Source organism: Acipenser ruthenus, chromosome 10 (assembly GCF_902713425.1).
Source record: "Acipenser ruthenus chromosome 10, fAciRut3.2 maternal haplotype, whole genome shotgun sequence".
In the NCBI taxonomy this organism is placed as follows: Eukaryota; Metazoa; Chordata; class Actinopteri; order Acipenseriformes; family Acipenseridae; genus Acipenser; species Acipenser ruthenus.
The window spans coordinates 31,705,831-31,724,471 of record NC_081198.1 but is presented as its reverse complement, the minus strand read 5'-3'; the positions used below and the strand labels follow the sequence as shown (position 1 = coordinate 31,724,471).

General features: G+C 42.9%; 1 protein-coding gene across 8 annotated transcripts in view; it reads left to right on the top strand.

Moving 5' to 3' along the window:
• LOC117406140 (disco-interacting protein 2 homolog A-like) overlaps positions 1–18,641 on the top strand; it is a 133,244-nt gene that overhangs the window by 50,691 nt on the left and 63,912 nt on the right. For 6 of the 8 annotated variants that reach the window (XM_059032033.1, XM_034009995.3, XM_034010015.3 and 3 more), the window contains exons 2-3: positions 12,112–12,183; positions 18,238–18,357. In XM_059032033.1, coding sequence (XP_058888016.1) covers positions 12,112–12,183; positions 18,238–18,357 — 192 coding nt within the window. Of the gene's footprint in view, positions 1–2,387; positions 2,504–5,514; positions 5,769–12,111; positions 12,184–18,237; positions 18,358–18,641 lie in introns of those variants that run through there. The other 2 variants (XM_059032031.1, XM_059032034.1) reach the window with 2 other exon arrangements.

The following is an 18,641-nucleotide window of genomic DNA, read 5'->3' as shown; positions in this document are numbered from 1 at the left end:
ACAGCGATCCAGACAGACATGCTGCTTCTGTACTAATGAACTTACAGCAATAAGAGAAAAGTGACATCCCATAGTTGGGACATCCCACAGATTCCAGTCAAACCAAACATTCAAGTCTGTTCTTGGAAATAGCAGTTGTAGGTTTGTTGTTGTTGTTGTTGTTGTTGTTGTTACACACTTGAATTTGTACAAGATGAATATTGGGGGCCAGCTGTCAGGAGCTTTGCTTTATGTCAGTCTGCGTTTCTTATCAGCAGAATTAACAGGAAAGGAAACTGTGTACATAGATGCGAGACTCTGCTCGCTTCATGTTTTCACACTGCAACTCGCCTGCTTAATGTCAGTTATTTGGGAGTAGATTTAGAATTTAGATTTCGAATGTACAGCTTAATGTTATCCAGGCTCCTGCTACATTATACATTATTACATTATAAGCTAATATGTCATGTGCAGGGTGTCTCTTTATAAGATATGTTATGTCGATAATATTTTCTTAACTCCAGGCATGAATTATTTTGTTAACGGTGCGTTCTATGCACTGGATGACATCTGTACACAGGATAAGGTACTGGAATTTTGGCAAATACTTCACTGTGATTGGTTTGTTTTTGATATGCGATTTATAATAGAAGTTCATCAGTGGTGTGCAGGTAGTGTCTTGTATAAGAGATGTCATCTTGTGCAGTTTGGGCGAGGGGACCATGAAGCGAAGCTGTCTGGCTCTCTGATGTGCCAGCATTATTACAAAACCACACAGAATGAGCAATACTGCATATCAGAATTCCCAGACAATGTCCCCTTCACTCCTGAAGTAATTGGGGGGTCACTTTGACTGTCATCCCTGGTAAAGGCATGACTGCGTGGTGTGCAGGGTGAGTCATACAGTCAAGGGAGTGCAGGTTCGTGTCCTGACAAAAATCGTGTCCTGCGAAATCTCCAGGCTTCTCTGGGGATTTCAAAAAGGGAGTGTCGAATTGGCTCTGGTGCTCTTGCGGGTTTGGGAGACAAAACTGGCAGGGACTGTTTCTCCTCATCGCACTAAAGAGGATGCTACCGGCCAGTCGTCTGGTGAGCTCAAGCAGACACCTGCAGGGCTGGCTTTTCTCCTCCAGAGGCTGGTAGCTCGCTTACATCCGTTATTGAGTTCCTAGGAAATTGGATTTAGTCATAGGATTGGAGGACACCTTCCTTCAGTGTCTACGGTTAGCTGTAAATTGAACTGTGAAGCCTGGTGCACATTGGCTCATCTACACACTGCAAAAACAAAACCTAGAATAAACTGTAGGGAAAACAAATCTGGTTGTGATTCTTCAACAATCCTGTGAGTGATGAGCTGCATTATAGTGTAATTACATTGATTTAACTCCGTGTGGAGCCCAGACTGGGAAGCACAATGTTCCATTAATGGGATTTTCACATAGTGCACTACATGAATACGTCATTGACTGTCTACTGTGACCAACAAGACTGTTTAAAAGCAAACGAATGACCTGCCTTAATTCACACCCTACCCCTTTTCAGCCCATCCATAACTCTCAGTGCGGCACTCAGCTTGTACTCTCACACAACAGCAGGTCAACCCTCTGTACAGCCAGTGATTCAAAATGGAGAAACTGGACAGTCCGTCTGGTACAAACTTGTTTTCTATGCGCGAGTGAAGCAAACCTGTGAAATGCAAACCGCCGTCCTCTATTTTCACCTTGAACTGATCTGATTCAGGTAGCACTCAGTTAGGTACAAACCTGATTTCTATACGCTTTCCAGGATATTCATTCAAAGGAAGTTGGTCATGGTGATGCCATTATTTGCAATGCACAGTTTAGATGCCATGATGGTGTTGCCTCTGCAGATCCCGCAATACAGAATTCTAGTTTTAAGTTAACATGTCTAGTTGACCCTGTCTCTTATATAAGTTTACATGTCCAGGTGACCCTGAATGTATAAGAGTGTCTACTCATGAGCACTTTGGGTGGGCAAGTGGACTGCAAGGTGAGGCTGAACGGTTCTGTCACCCAGATCTCGTACCAGAAGAGACTGGGTCAGCTGTACATATGAACTCACTATAAAGCATGAACATAATACAATAATACACAGTGAATGCTGCGGTCCATGTATTTTAAATTCAGGCAGTCTAGGCTGGCTGGCAGGCAGGCAGTCTAAGCATTCCAGGCAGGCATTCTAGGCTAGCAGTGTAGGCAGGCAGTCAGGCAGTCTAAGCAGGCAGGCAGTCTAGGCAGGTGGGAGAGGGCTGGCAGCGATCGGGCTGCTAAGCTCCTGTAAGTAGATCAGCTGCCTTTGCTAAAGAGTTTGCATCCCGAGGATTGTGTGTCACCCGTCGCGGCGCTCACAGCCGATGAGTTGAGCAGCCCTGGACGTGGAAATGGGAATTGGAAAGCAGTGAGTGAAGAGGATGCAGGCTGGCTCCTTAATTCCACAGTTCAGGATGCACAGAATGGCGGAAGCTGCCTCTGTTTCCTGACTGACTGAATGCAGTGCTGTAAGGGTGAGCCTCACTTTCTGTTGTATTGCATTCCGCACTCATTTTAGTTCTTCCAGGTCCTGTCAAAATTGTATTTACTAATTTATTTCAATATTGCCTGAAAATATAGTTTTTTTTTTTTTTTAATCACATTGTATTCAGAAGGTTAACTGTAAGTTTCGGTAGCCGGATCTGTTTCAAAAAAAGTAGTGTGTTGTAATTTAACTAAATAATGAACTAGAATTTACACATTTAAGATCTATTTTAACTAAAAAGGATTCTGTCAGTTTAGGTGACTTACCTAAACCGCTTTCATTGCGCTAACGGTTACTAATAATAAACTAATGACTCTCAATTGAGTGATCTGTTGCACTATTTATAAGGCAAGTTGCAGGGCTGCATTCGCAATGGCCAGTAATTAGAACAACCAGAGCACACTCACAGTGAGGCTTCTCACAACTCGCTCTTAGAAAGGGAAAACATACGTTTGTGTAAAACGTAATAGATTGCAAATGATGGCCAAAGCATAATTTAATTTTTCACATCAATTAGGGTTCTTTCTGTTTTTAATTTATACTTGCCTGCTTAAAACAGGTTGAAGGAAATTACATTTTGTAAGTTTCCTTTATTACTACATGTAAGGGAGAATTTAGTCCAACAGGCAGCAAGGAATTCTGTTTTATTGTAAAATCGGACTGTGAGGAACAGTCTGCAGCCTTAATGAAAATAACTAAACTGTGGAAGAATGTCATAGTAAACAAGAAGTTCTGTTCGAGAGTGAAACACCATTGAGGGGCATTTTATCTAACTGAACATTATTGCAGAACCTGGCAGATCTCATTGTGTGCCTGGCACAGTTCAATGTGTGGGGTCTGTGAGAGTCTGTGAGTGTGTGTGTGTGTGTCTGTGACAGTCTGCGTGCGAGTGAGTTGATGTCTGTGAGAGTGTGTGTGTGTGTGTGTGTGTGTGTGTGTGTGTCTATGAGTGTCTGAGAGTGTGTGCGTGCGAGTGAGTTGGTGTCTGTCAGTGTGTATGTGTGTGATGACTTCGGGGTGGAAGAGGCACTCCTGCACTGCGATCAGCATCTCTCCACATTGCAGGCGCGCCCCCCTCAATCGGCCTGTGAAAAAGATGTTTCCCATGTTGGCTCAATATCAGACATATACTGATTTTGCTTTGCTGTGTTTTATTACTCTGCTCATGCAGAGATCTGCATTCCTCGTGGTTTTGACACAGATCTCTGTGGGGCACGTGTGAGACTCCAGCCCTGCGAAATGCTTTGCTGCCGTCTGTGTTACAGACTCTCACGGATGTGCATTTTGTGCCTTGTCAACTGCAGGTACACAGTTGCATTGATACATGTACAGTACAATACAATAGAGTGTCCTTGTGGCAGGTGGATCTCATTCAGGGTCGTTCTGGAATTGAAAGTTCAAGTTTTGCTTTTGATAGATGAAATGGGAGATGTGTCAGTCTGCAGATGATAGACAAAGAGAAGGAGATGTGATCCCTTTTTATTGGACTAGCTAAACAATAATTAATCACAATGCTTTCAAGACTTCAAAGGTGTCTTCTTCAGGTGAAAGCAATGTAAACATCAATCTCTCTTTCCTACATAATTATTGTTTAGTTAGTCCAATAAAAGGTAACACATCTCCTTTGTTTGTCTAGTTTTGCTTTGAAATCTTAACTGTTTATTTTTTAGTTTTTGTAATGAATTCCCGGTCGAGTGTTTGTTCTCTGCAGAAGGGATAGTTTATAACACGTGTCTTCTGTCTGACTCTCCGTTGCTTCTGCTTAGACCACCAGCACTGTGTGTTCTCTCTGTATCCTCCAGAATCCCAGTCAGGGCAGATTTATAATGGTATTGTTAAGCCGTCGCCTCTACTTCCAACTGCTAATATCACATAAACAAGGCGTTTTTTTTTACCTGAGGCCCACCTGTTCAGCTGCATTAGGCATTGCAGCCCACTGTTGGCACAAATAATGACAGATGAAAAATGTAACACTGTAAATAAACATCATTTGAATTTTTATTTTTCATCGATTTAGTACTTTGACATTTTCCTGTTGAATTTTTTTTTTAATTCTTGAATGTAGTGTTCAGGTGTCCAATTCCAGCATTTTAAAATACATCAGAATACAGTAAATGGTGAAACTTTTTTTTGAAAAAAATGGAAAACCAATTATTGTTCAAACCTTTACAGCCTTAGTTAGAAATGCATTGCAGACAGCTGCTATGTGCACAACGAAAAGCATCAGTAGAGCTGGTCACCAGTTTGCAGGCATGGAAGTAACACTCCTATTACACAGCAGTTTTCATTTTGTTCTTTTGGTAGCACTCAATTGACCCTGCATTTTTTTTTAAGTCTGTAATGTTTTGTGTTGATTTAATTTTAATGTTTAGTTCAGTATGTAACCGTTTCAGCAAGATGGTTACAATAAACCCCCTTTGAAGTGAAATTAATTATCCTGGTAACTGATTACAGATGCAGCCCTAGACCTGAATGGTCTTCCAATGGGCTGGTCTTGAACATTGGAGAAGATCTTTCTCTCTGCTAGTCAGACCCTCAGCCCCCCTTTGTCAGGAAAGGGAGAGGGAGAGAGAGGAGAGGAGAGGGACAGCAGCTGAGGACTTCACAGCCTAAGCCAGATGTGACTGTGTAGGTCTGGGACAGTGGGTGGGTCCACCTAGTATGTGTCAGTGTTTGTGAATGTGAGGGTGTGTGTGTTTGTGAATGTGTGTGGGGTTGAGTTTGTGTGTGTGTGTGTGTGTGTGTGTGTGTGGGTCAGTGGGTGGGGGTGAGTGTGTATGTGTGTCAGTGTCAGTGTATGGGTGTGTGTGGGGGGGGGGGGATCGCTTTGACAGCTTGATCCCAGCATGGCTTTGTGTGAAGAGCCAGGGAAGCTGGGGGGGAGGGTTTGCAAGCTTTTATAAAAGGGAACAAAGAAATCTGCAAAGCAGCACTGCCTGACTTTTAATTCAGCTCTCCCACACTGACAAACAGACACATCTACAGTAGGGAGCCAGCCAGCCAGCCAGCCAGCCAGCATCCTTCTGGTTCCTTCACAACTCCAAGGATTTCAGCATTTGAGCAAGGGAGAGAAAATATTTATTTCATTTTAAACTATAGAGGTGCTGCCAGCCTGCCTCTGTGACTGTGCTTCAAGCACCCTGTTGTGAGTCTCATCTGATTACAGCCGGAGTGAGTGTGTCGTCCTGCTGGACTAGCAGCTCTGCAATACCAGGCTTGGAGGAACCTGCGAAAGGTCTGGGCAGGAATGTAAGGTAGTGTACAGGGACGAACCTTTAAACTGTGCTGTAGGGAGAGCACTCAGACTGCACATCATGTGTTAAGACAATGAGGCAGCGACTGAAAAGAAAGATTCAGTACTTCTGCTAATAACCAGAGCTGGGGCAAAAGTGTTACATTAAATATGTGCTATAACTGCCTTGTCGGATACAAATCTTTGTGTTTTAAAGTGTCAATATATTGTATAGTCTAGTTTTTCATCTGCAAAATACTGTAAGGCACCAGATCTTAGTAAGATTTTATTTCTGTTGTTTAACAAGGTAGGATATTTAAAACAAGTCAAATCGAAAAGAACAAGAACGTTTTGAAAAAAAATGTTAATGATTGGGGTTGATATTTTTATTGTGCATTTGTAAGGTAAAACTATTTAAAAAAAACGAAAAAAACAGTCAATTAGATAACCTTTCAGCTAGAACATGCCTTGCTGCTTTCCCTTTAAAATCGCATGTTCCCTGCAAATGCTACTCCTCGGTCACTTCAAACAGATGTTTGAGATATGCTTCGTCAGTGTTTATGATAAATATATAGAATACGTTTCCTTGTTTTTAAAATTGAAAATACAGTATGTCACTTTCCTAAAGAAAGAGAGCTGTGTTTTGAATAGGAATGACTGCATAAAAGATCCAGCTCTCCATCTGGAGAGCTGAAGTGTGTTTCTCTTCCCTTTTGATGAGGAATTTGAAATATCTTCTAGTTGCAAATGTGCTGACAGTTTTAAAAAGGATGGCAGGCTGGAGTCTGACATCCACTAATGAGCATGTGCCATCCTGAAAGGGCTTTGCGTCTGAATCCATGTGGTGAGAGGCAGGGAGGGAGGGACTGGCAGCTGTAATGAGCTGGCACTGTACAGTGGTGTTAAGACACAGTCTTCTAATGATGGAAAGCAGGGAGAAACGCAGGCAGGTCCAGTCTCTCCTGATGTACACGATGTTGAGGATTCAGAATGTTTGATAGCAGAATTCAAGCTAGCCAGACGAAAAAGCATGTATTCAAAACTAGATCACATTTATTCATGTCAAGTAATGTACTGCTGGTGGATTACAGTATAAGTAGCTACAGTGTGCGGTGCTTAATGTATCATGATGACATGCACACACGCTCTCACCACACAGTTCTTGAACTAGACCCCCGTGTTGGGCAGGGTTTCAGTTTCTTTTTGTTGTCTCTGTTGAGAGCTCTGCCTTCACCTTGACTAACGGCTGTATCTACTGCAGTGTTGACAGGCTGTCTTCCAGTCTGAGGCTTGTGTTAAATTATACAGACACCCTGAGGTGCTAGCCTGGCTGTCCGCTTCCTAGAACAGGGCTGTGTCTCTCCGTGAGACTGGTGCTGATTTAGAGCTGTACGAACCATGGTTTAAAATCCATTTTCTTACTAGCACTTGCAACATTATCACTGATCCCCTTTATAGGACATTTCCTTAGCTCGTCAAGCAACCTCATCACTGCCGTCCCCCTCCCTTTTAAAGAAGCACTATTCAAGGCTATTTGCACTGCCGTCCCCCTCTCTTTTAAAAGAAGCACTATTCAAGGATATTTGCACTGCCGTCCCCCTCCCTTTTAAAGGAAGCACTAATCAAGGCTATTTTCTTATCTTTTATATCAACATCATCCTTTTCTTGTGTTGAAAAATCAATTTTGTTTATATGCTTCTTTTTTAATACTTTTTATATGCCGAGATTTCCGATACAACGCTAGAGATTAAAAATTGCTGCCGTTTGCTGGTGCCTAATCATTTCTTGTGCTCTTGTCAAATCCATGGTCTCGCTGCAATCGGGACACGTGCTCACGGCACACAAAAGGGATTAGGTACAGTACCAAAGAAGCAGCTTTTTTTTACTAAATATGTAGTGTTGAAAAATCTCTATCCTTTACTAAAGAAAAAAACAAAGCACCCAGATGAATGTCTACCCCAGCCTTGATAACCATTCCTCCCTAGTGTGAGCTTCATTTCTGTAACTGCTCCAGGCTCCTTTGCATTTGCTGCTGTTTCTCATTGTGTCCTCGCAGTAACCTCTGCCAGATTTCCTGCTGAAGAATGGAGCAGTGTTTGGCTCAGGGATACAGTGATACAGACACAGAGACAGAGAAAGAGGGGGAGCAGGAAAAGGCAGCACAACCTTTCACCCCAGACTCACTTTTATCTGCTCGGGTCCCTCCTGGCTGCCATACTCGGCTCTGCTTGCAGGAATGCGAGCCACACTCTCTCAGATATCACAAGAGCTAACACTGCTCCAGACTGAGAGAAAGCAGGGGTCAAGTGTCTACTGAAATACCGCCTACTGTACCAAACACTGGCCTCTGGAGAACCTTGGGATATAGGGAGAAACCTGCAGTACTCTATGTGTTGGTAGAGACAAGCATCTCAGCTAGTGCATCCGTGTTATTGAAACTAGAAGACACGGAGCCAAGCAGACACACGTTTTGGCAAGAGCCTTTACCAGTGTAATTGAGCTGAAACTACAGTAGAAGAAACTGAGTCAAGCAGACAAGTGGCTTTGTACAGGCCGGAGAAAGGTCAAAGGGTTCCCAAATTTAGGAGCTCACTGTACCTGTAAGGAGCCAGAATCCTTGTTGTATAGTCAAGCTAATGACTGAACAGCACAGCCCCCATGCCTTTCACTTCACTTTACAGAAGGGCGTTACAGTTGCTATTAGATTTGTACCGACTCGTAAGTCAGGAATCACAGGCAATATCATTTACTGTATTCTGCCAGTTAGGATGCTCTCTGTTAAATCGGTTGACCTGCAGTAACTGCACCACACATCAGAATGATGCTCATGTATTCCTCATTGAAGACTTTGGAAAGGTAAGCGTTACAACTGTACTGGTGAAGTTGCCATTTCAATTCATTTCAGTGATACTGGATTCAATCTCAGTAAGTTTGTTGTGATTCGAATTGCATTCTGTTGTCTCATGCTTTACTGTGAACACACAAGGAAAGCATCAGACACCCTGAGTGGGTCTCGTAGGAAATAGGGGTGTAATGATTCATCATGTGCCCTGGAATGGGAATGCTTTCTTGACATGATCCATCGTCTCGTAATAGAGGTATGTATCGGCTGTACTGTGATACCAAAAGCACAACATAGCTTATTTGTAGGTCACCAAATGGTTCTTGAATGAAGAATATGTGTGTTTTATAGTTGGTATGGATACTTATTGAATTATTTGTCTTTTAACAAAATGGTCCATCATTAAATTACCATTTGATCTTATTATGCATAATCCACATAGCCAATTGGGACCATCACACACACACAGGAGGAGGTTAAGTGTGACGCTCTCTCTGGCTTGCCCTGCTCCCCGGAGACTCCTATCCTAACCTGATTGGGTATTGATTAAGAGAGGGGGTCGGGTCCTGCCAACGTTGACAAATGGCTTCCTGGCTGAAGGTTGCTGAACTTGCATCTTTTTTTGCAAAATCATAAGAACCTGCATGCTTGAGTGTAAGGGTGCCTGCCAATTTCAAGCTCCTAAATGATCGATTAGATTTTTGTCAGCCTTGCAATTTGGAGTCCCGTCCTCTCCTGCTTTGTTCCCTGTGGACAGAAGAACTTTGAAATTCATTTATATCACTAAACGATTCTGAAGCTATTTTCTGCAGGACCATCTAAATATACAGTTTTTATTTTTATATAAAACGAATAGATAGAGATACTAAATTAAAGATGTAATGCTTTTCAAAGTCTCTTCTCTCTCATTTGCATACATTAGTAGCATTTTCACAAGTCCCTTGTTGTTTTCTGTTTTCTGCACTATTTTTATTTTGAACCCTAACCTGAGCTTGGAGTTCTGCATGTAGGAGTCTACAGTATGTGGTGTCAGGCTTACACAGCATGTTGATATGAGTATGGTACTTGGTTTCTTCTCCCCTCTTCACTTCCTTCCTGTGTTACAGGTAAAAAGGACCCCACGGTGTCCAATGAGCAGCAATACAACAGTGACCGTAAGGCAGGTGGGGACCTAATTCCTGTCAAACAGGAAGGAAATTAACTTGTGGCAGAAAAATGGGCTTCATCTGAGTGAAAATGAAATCAAAATGTGTTGTATGAGGCTCCCGAGTGGCGTGTCCATTAAAAGCACTCGCTTAGAGTGCAGGATATACCCTATAGTCTGGACATCGCGAGTTTGAGTCCAGGCTATTCCTTTGCCGACCTGAAGACGGGAGCTCCCAGGGGGCGGCGCACAATTGGCCGTGCACCGCCCGGGGGAGGGAGGGTTAGGTCGGCCAGGGTGTCCTCGGCTCACCGCGCACCAGCGACCCCTGTAGTCTGGCCGAGCGCCTGTGGGATTGCCTGTAAGCTGCCCAGAGCTGCTCTGTCCTCCGACGCTGTAGCTCTGGGTGGCTGCATGGTGAGCCTGCAGTGTGAAAAAATAGTGGTCGGCCGATGGCACACGCTTCAGAGGACAGCGTGTGCTCATCTTTGCCGCCCCCGAGTCAGCGCGGGGGTGGTAGCGGTAAGCTGAGCTAAACAAAAAAAATAAAAAATAATTGGACACTATTAAATTGGGGAGAAAACAACAAAAAAAAACTAATTGGCGACTACTAAATTTATAAAAAAAAAAAAAAAAAAATGTGATGTGTGAGAGAGCTGTTTATTTTTTGAAGGCCTTGGTTGTTCTGCATTAAAGAATAAGCGCCATTGCTGGGTCATTGGTTCCTTTTAGGAGAATTATAAAGATTGAGAAGCTGCTGTAGGAGGGCTGTGGGGCGCAGTGGCGGGTACAGTACACAGGGACTAATACTTGTCAGACCCTCACACTCAAACCTTCCTGTGTGTTCAAACCCACAGTCTGTCTCCTGGTTCAATGTTCATCCACGCTGGGAAGACAAGTTTACTGAACTCTGTGTGACCTTTGACCTCCATTTCCTACTCAGTCCCTAGCGTTAGCGGAGTCTAATTTCTAGAGTCCTGAGTTAGTAGTTTTTTAAAGTTACTGATGTATACTATCTGTCTGTCTATCTGCATGTACTGTACCTTTCTATGTCTGTCTTGAAATGAACATCTCCCATTCTCTCCTCCACTTTAGGCACAGTTGTACTTGAATCCGTTTTTAGAAAGCAGTCGATTTAAATGACTTGTTTTCATCAAATTAGCCTGAAGTAGATGTCACGCATGAAACAATGCTGTCTGCTTAATAAACAAACAGGAGAAAAAAAAAAACACAAAAACAAAAACTTATCCGTCAGTATTTTGTACTGTATAATTCGATATTTTTCATCCTGACTTGCTGTAATTATGCTCGCTGTAATGTTCTATGTAACGAAATTAGATTTCTCCTGGCAGCAATTACCAGACGCTGGGAAATAAATCACTTGCACTAATCCATAATTGCTGCCATTACCATGCACAGTATTAATGATCAGGATTATTGTTACCGCTTGTGCGGTGTGAGTGAGGCGAGCATGTAGCCCTCGATCCCTATCACTGTGAGGGGAGGGGGTGGCGCACATGCCTTGGATTTAGATATGCTACACTGGATTTGCAGGAATAATCGTTTGTTAATACATGGTTTGAACTGGAGTGTACATTACAATACGGTATTTGTTTAAATCTCTGTATAAAAAATCAACTGAAAAATGCATTAAAACTCTGGATCTGAGTACGTCACAGAATTGAAAAAAAAAAAAAATTGTACATGCATTAAACTAGCAAGAAGCCACGCTTCCAATATGTACTTGAACTTCCTGCAACCACAGTTTGTTTCTTAATAAATTGCTTTATTTCTCTCAGAAAAGCTGCCTGCACTACAGTAGCTTCCAAACAGCGTAGGGCTCTCAGACTTGTGGGTAAGATTCTCAGAGCTCAGCGTTATCAGCACATAGTTCTTTATCTGCAAGCCCCTCCGTTTAAATGCCTGAAGTGCTCATTTCTGATGTGGTAATTTTATCTAATGGGTCAGTCTGTTCAGTATCCAGGAGTTCCAATACCTGCTGCACCAGAAATGCAGCTATAGTGTATTGGCAGTGAAGGCTGAAATACCGTTCTCATTTTTATAAGCTGGTAAGGTGTGTGTATAGCAGTCGCTGTTTTTGCTCCTCCTGTAGGTTATGGGAAGGGCTCTGGGAAGTGAGGAGCAGAGAGGAGCCGGTCAGTCAGTGACAGGGCCGCTCTGTGTTCTGTCACCCATGGTCTGATCTCTCTGTCTCGCTGTGCTAATTGGTTTGTTGTGAACACTGGAGCCCCTGTCTGTGCCACTGCCTGGAACAGAAGTGCACTGCAGTGTTGTGAGCAAACCTCGCACAGCCTGGCCCTCACCGTCTCCTGCCTGCCCTGCGCACAGTGAATAAGCAGTCTCTCTGCTTCCTTTCAGGGGACATCACACAGAAGGGCTACGAAAAGAAAAGAGCCAAGCTGCTGGCGCCCTACATCCCCCAGATTCAAGGTAAATATATATATATATTATCAGGGCACTCCTGGTCTTTGTTCCAGCCTTGTTCTAAATTGTATAATTGAACTCATTAAACCTTGATCCAAACCCTACTGTAAGTAGTGGAGTTAATGATATAATGTTACCTATTAAACCTGGAGTAGAATGCCCATTCAGGACTGTGATTGGACACCCCTTAGATGTAGGAATATGGAATAAAAAATGTGCTACTTCATGGACGCTGGTCCTTACCTGCAAATGAACCTTATTCTACACCGATACACATTTCACAGTACACCTCAACGTGAACATGAAGGATCAACCCCAAATAAGAGACTTGTGAGTCTGTGTCGATGATGTAAAACTCCTGTGTTATACTTGGCTGAGACAGATGCTCACGAACGGGGAGACAACGAAAAGTTACGCTGCTTCGAGTCTGCAGGGTATTTAAATTAGTACTGGGACAAATATACGAATATTCAAACAAACGGCCCGGCACTAGTTTAAACTGATGGACAAGTGACCATTCCGTCATGATTACAGCCTCTGATTCCTCCAGGGTATTGCATTGAGTTTTAAGACTGTTCTTCAAACAGCAGGAATATGATCAGTCATGCACACAAAGCAGATGTCCATGTAGCTAACAGCCCTGTACTATCACATCTCACTGAAGCTGCTGTCCTGCAGGGAGATGCAGCCTTCTTCTATCAATTCAAACATACAGTAGGACAGAAAACTATTCTGACAAACTAAATCTCAGTATCCATCAATCCACACAACACATCCCAATATTGAAGAGGTTAAATGTAATAAATACAGAGAATTTGAGAATTATTGGAACTAAAAAAAGATTCTCCTGTCCCTAAATCAGTGACAGAGGATGCTAATTGTACTAAGCAGTTCTGTCACCCAGTGTGTGAAAGTAGAATAGATGTTATACCATGAGAGACAGGGTCATCTGTACATATCCTCTTATTGTAAATCAAGTTTTGATTAAAAGAATAGCTAATATCATTATCCAAAATAATATGTGTTGGAATGTTCTGAAAAGTGCAATTGTCAGGATTCCATCTGCATTTGTAATAATTCTCCATGTTAAGGGACAGCCCGTCTGTAAAGTATGTGCTACATATAGCATCTGCTTCTAATTTTATGTTCAGCTGTTTTCTGCAACATGTTTTAATAGACTTCTCTGGTTCCTTGAGTTGCGCGGTGTTGCAGCCAGTCCCTTACTGCTGGTACTGTGTGCTGTATTACTTAGTCTGGAAACAGGCCCCAGGGGACTGCTTGTTTGTTGAGCTTGCTTTAGGAAGTATAAATGTTTCATGTCTTGCGGTGCACACCGTAGCAAGAAAAGAAAAAGCAAGGGAAGGCACATTGCTGAGAACATTTCCAACAGGACAGCCAAACCACTGCAGGGAGAGCAGTTCAGTTAGTTGATTCTTGTGTTTAAAATGGGTTTGTTATTCTAAGAAAATCTTTCAGATAGAGCGATGGTGAACCTCCTCGAGACTGCTTACAAACTAATTTTACTTTGACACAAGATAGCAGCCCAGGCCTCCACTCAAGACGCAAGAGAAGCTAGTGAATGCCAGCTATTGCAATGTTTATCAGCCTTTGTGTGGTCCTCATTTCCACAGCATTACCAGACCACGCTTGGCACCACTGCCAGACCCTGTTCCACTCACACACAATGTCACTGCCAGACCACGGAGCTCACAAGCAGTCATTGTTGTATCAGGGGTGACCAGGAAATCAGCAATGGCCCTGTGGGTTACTGAATGTCTGGAAAAAGAGATAAGGAAATGGATTTGAAAGCCTCTACAGGGTGAACAGTGACTGGACAGTAGCTCCTGTTCATCACGGGGGAGCATTAATAATGAAGCCTGCAAAACTGATTAGAGTTGTATCGATTCATCACGTATTGATGCATCGGGGTACTTTCTTACATTATATATTGTATTGTACTAAAGGTAAGTGTGGTTTGTTTTGTGATACAAGACCAAAAGCACCGCACAGCTCATTACAGTTCATCAAGTGGTTCTTAATGATGGGTTTTCACTTCATACTTCACACTGCATTGTCCTCTGCATGTGTGAATCCTGGGGCAGCGCTTCTCTATAAATTAAAGGAAAGGGAATACAGCTTGGTACGTTTTAATTGAGGAGAATGGCACCCGAGAGCAGCACGCTCCTTAAACATCAAGAGAAATGAACCAGGAATGTCTCGGGAGATCGTTTAATGAGGGCTGTATGTGGTTATTAGCTGGCTGTGAGGATATTAAACGTCAGTGCTGTGGTCCAGGGGACTGATATAGACACGGTAGGAACTGAAGAACTGAAGAAGCTTGAACAAGTCTCCTGGTATGTTACTGATCATTCATCCGTTTCAGTGCCCAGAAGCAGAGCTGCCTCCTCATACAGACTCACAAAATGTACATCACTAGAAACAAAGGATGTAGCTGTGTAACCAACACAGGACCAGCTATGAGGTACCAGTACAGGCAGCAATAGCATTGTGTTTTAAGCAGGTATTTTTTTATTTAATTATTTTGAACTTTTACTGACAAAGGAGTATTAGCCAAGTTTTTTTTTTTCTTCTGTTTTTATACACTCATTTAAAATAAAATGCTCAAGATGAAAGTTACTTAATTGTATTCCACCACTGGCCTGCCTCTCTTCAGAATAGGGATCTGTGTAATACACGTAGGTAACGTCTGACTGGTAATAATGGGCAATAACCAATGCATTGAGAGCACTTTATTATTCCAAGGCACGAAGCAATAAAACTATATAGACTCTTCACAAAAGCCTTCAAATACCACCCAAAACGTGATTATTACACAGTAATATAAAACATGCATGTGCTTATTACACAATAATATAAAACATGCATGGAGAAAACAAGAGACAAGAAGTGCCTTTGAGAGAGAATTCGAATACAACTGAAAACATGCAAGTGCTAGTAACAGACAAATAGGGCACCGGGGCGATTTAATTGATCGATGAGTGTTCAATTGAAGGCATGGCGATCAATAATCAGGTAAAAGTTGCATCTCTATGCTAACCCTTTCAGTAACCCTGCAAATCGACATCGTGTTCCAGCTCAAATAAAAACTGTTATGGGAATGCTTTCCTCATGAATAAAACATTCAGAAAGAACTGTGCCCTTTACTAGCTCCTAGTGCTGAGCTGGTAGACCTGAAGGAGGCTCCGCCTCATACACAGCCTCTCCACTCCACAAACCTGTTTGTCATGGTAAACTGAAGAACGGTCATTCTTCATTTGGGGAGCCCTCGTGAGACATGCTTATTAAATCGTTTTGCCTGTTTTAGAAGAAAGGTTTATTAACTATTCAGGGTTTCCCCTCCCGGTCGTTCTTTAATCCTGGTAAGTTGATACAATTGGGGTACTGTTTCTGTGAGAATCTTTGTTACTAAAAGATGTTGCCTAGTTGTTGTGGGCCAGTTTATTTCATATTCCCTATTTCTTTATGCTGCACACACTCAGTCTAGCACACAAATACATGTTGCAGTGATTTATGTAATGGAGAACCCCTTTTAAAAGTTTCCCATAATAAAAGCATAGCAAAGTGTAGTAAAGCATAGTGAGAGCATGGTAAAGCCTGGGTAAGCATTGGAAAGAATAGCGAGGTATGGTAAAGTGTATTAATAAAAGTGACAAACTACAGTAAATGAAAAGCATGATAAACTACAAACACACAGTGGTAAGCTTTTATAATTTCTGATTGAAAGCATCTGTTGTGTACAGTATTGCTTCTCCTGCATTGGGAAGACGGCTTGTTATTAAAATCAGCTGCGTGTGTCTCGCTGTTCTGTGGCTGCTGTGGGTCATGGTGATGCTGTAGCCCTGATTTGCTGATGGCTCTAATAAAGTGCATGCCTGGCTGCTGGGACTTGCTGATGGTGCCCTGGTCTCCCTGCAGAGCAGTGGCTGGGTTGGGTGAGTGAGTGTATTGATTGTGCTGAAGCAGAAGTTTCTCGGCTGCATTAGAAGCATGGCTGTATTCCACAGGGGCTGAGAGCCAACACGTGATGGACCAGGTGTTAATGTTAGTTAGAGGACGGACAGACGGACAGTGTGTTGTATTGATGAATGGTGATGTAGAGGTTCATACCTGACCTTTTGTAGTTCAGCCAGTCTTTTCTCAAATAAAAATAATATAGGGGTTGGTCTATTGCCTTGCTACTGTTTGCAACCCATTTTAAATAAAAGCTTTGCCATTTTTATCACTTTTTTTTATCAACAATGATACTGTATGGTGATTCATATCTATTCATAGTATGCCATGCATATCACGATGCAGAATGTATTATATTGGGAATGTGGTGTATTGGTATTATCTTTGTACTTGAGTGCAGATATCAAATCTGTTGATTTATTATTGATTGTTCAGATAGCCAATCAAATGTGTGTCCAAACTGTAAAAGGTGTCCTGTAAGTTTGAATGCAGCCACTAACTGATAATAAAAGTCACTCCCTTCAGAATCCAGATCAGGTCTTTCACGTGAAGGTCCAGAAGCTGTGCCTGTTTGCACTGCATTGAGCTACTATGGAAGGGAATGCAGGTTAGCGTTGTCTGTGATGTGAGAGGTTATAGTGTATCAGGGTGCTAGATTTGCTATGAGGGCAGCACTACCTCATTCCCTGCCTCTTGACAATGCAAGTCTGGGCAGCGGTCTGCCAGGCTCAGCTGACGCTGCTGCCCTCGCGCAGGGGATAAACCAGACTGGCATCTGGATCTGGATCTTTACAGGGTGGAACACTGTAGAAGGTTCAGGCACAGCGTGGCTGTATTGAGGGCTGGATTAGCTCACCCTGCTGTGCAATACTACAGCGGGCTGCCAGTTATCTGGATTTGCTCCTAATCCTCTTCAATATTAACTGGTAGTAATTAAAACTGAGAGAAGTGCTGCTAATTGCAAAACCAGGGTCTGCTGCCTTCCCTACAAATGTGACGATAGCGCTCACAGGCAAGAAAGGCGGTGTCGCTATCGAGGACTTGAGATTCTTTCTCTCTACATACTTGCCACTGTGATCTGGGCTGTTCTGTACCATCTGCTGTACATTTTCCGAATATTGAATTCCATACCTGTTTCATGTTATATTATGTGTGTGTTCTGTGTGATTCTCTATTGTTGTTTGTGCTCAGATCAATAGTTCCCTGGCTTACTAACTATGCCTGCAAAAAATGGCTTCTGAAATGGCTCCTAAAGGCTGTGTGGGGAAGCATATTGGCGTTGCACTGTGCACTGTGCGACAGTGATGTGCCTCCCCACAATCAGCCTTGAGGAGTGCTTTCAGGATTAGTTGGTAAGCACAAGAAAAAATGATCTAAGCAAAAACATGAATAGGGAATCACACAGAACACACGCACCACGGTATTGAACAGATTAGAAATTAATTAATTTTTTTTTATACACATTATTGCTGGTTAATTTGCTTTTGCCAGTTACTGTGCTCTGCCTGTATGTTCCAGAATGTCAGGTGATTTGCATGGTTCCGCAGTGTGGGTGAAACCCTGTGCAATTCAAATTAGCCATGTGTTTCTCTGGGCTGTATCTGAATTAAGATAACAGGTGCACACTTGCAAAGCAGCTTACTACCACTGTGAATGTACTGTTTAATTGGTTTATATTCGCAGAGCATATCCTGTTGCAACACTACCAACTATATTCCAGTGCTCTATCCCTCTCTCCCTCCTTCTATCCCTGTCTCCCCCTCTGTCTATCTCTCTAGCCCACTTCCCTCTTTCTCTTACTATATCTCTCTCACCCTCTCCACCGTCACTGTTCTGAGAAGTCAGTGAATTTATTACCTCTCAGTATACATGGGAAGGAGTGAAAGTGAGAAGCTCCTCTTTATTAAATTTTCATTTGTGTGTGTGATTCATTACCTGTCATTCAATCCCTCCTGCCTCAACCCAGTAGCAGTCTGGTCATGTACAGTAATGCGTTTCACTTTCTCTCCCCGTTTCGTGCAGCGAGTGATGGTGCGTTGGTTCCCCTGTGGCGTGTGCTGTCCTGATTGAAGCTGTCTGTGTTTGCAGGTGTAGACCCCTCTCTGCAGATTGAGAACAGGATCCAAGGCTCCTCCCAGCCCGCCCCGGCTGTGAGCAAGCAGCAGAAGTCCCGCGCGTCCAATTCACGGGATGAGCGCTTTCGATCTGGTAAGGAAACAAAATAAAGTATCACACCTCAATTCAACATCTAGAGAACCATTTGTCCCATAGTGGTGAAACCTAATAAGGACACTTAGCACAAGCAGTTGAGCGTATCAGAGTTTGTCCTGTATGTAGGAGACGGTCTGTCTGTCCTTCCGTCTGTCTGTCTGTACTAGTGCTGCACGAACTGATTATTCGGATTGAGCTCTCCACATAAACCAGGCGCTGACAATCGGGTGAGGATCAGTGGTGCTGATCGGACTAATTTTCCATGTGAAACATCTGAAGAA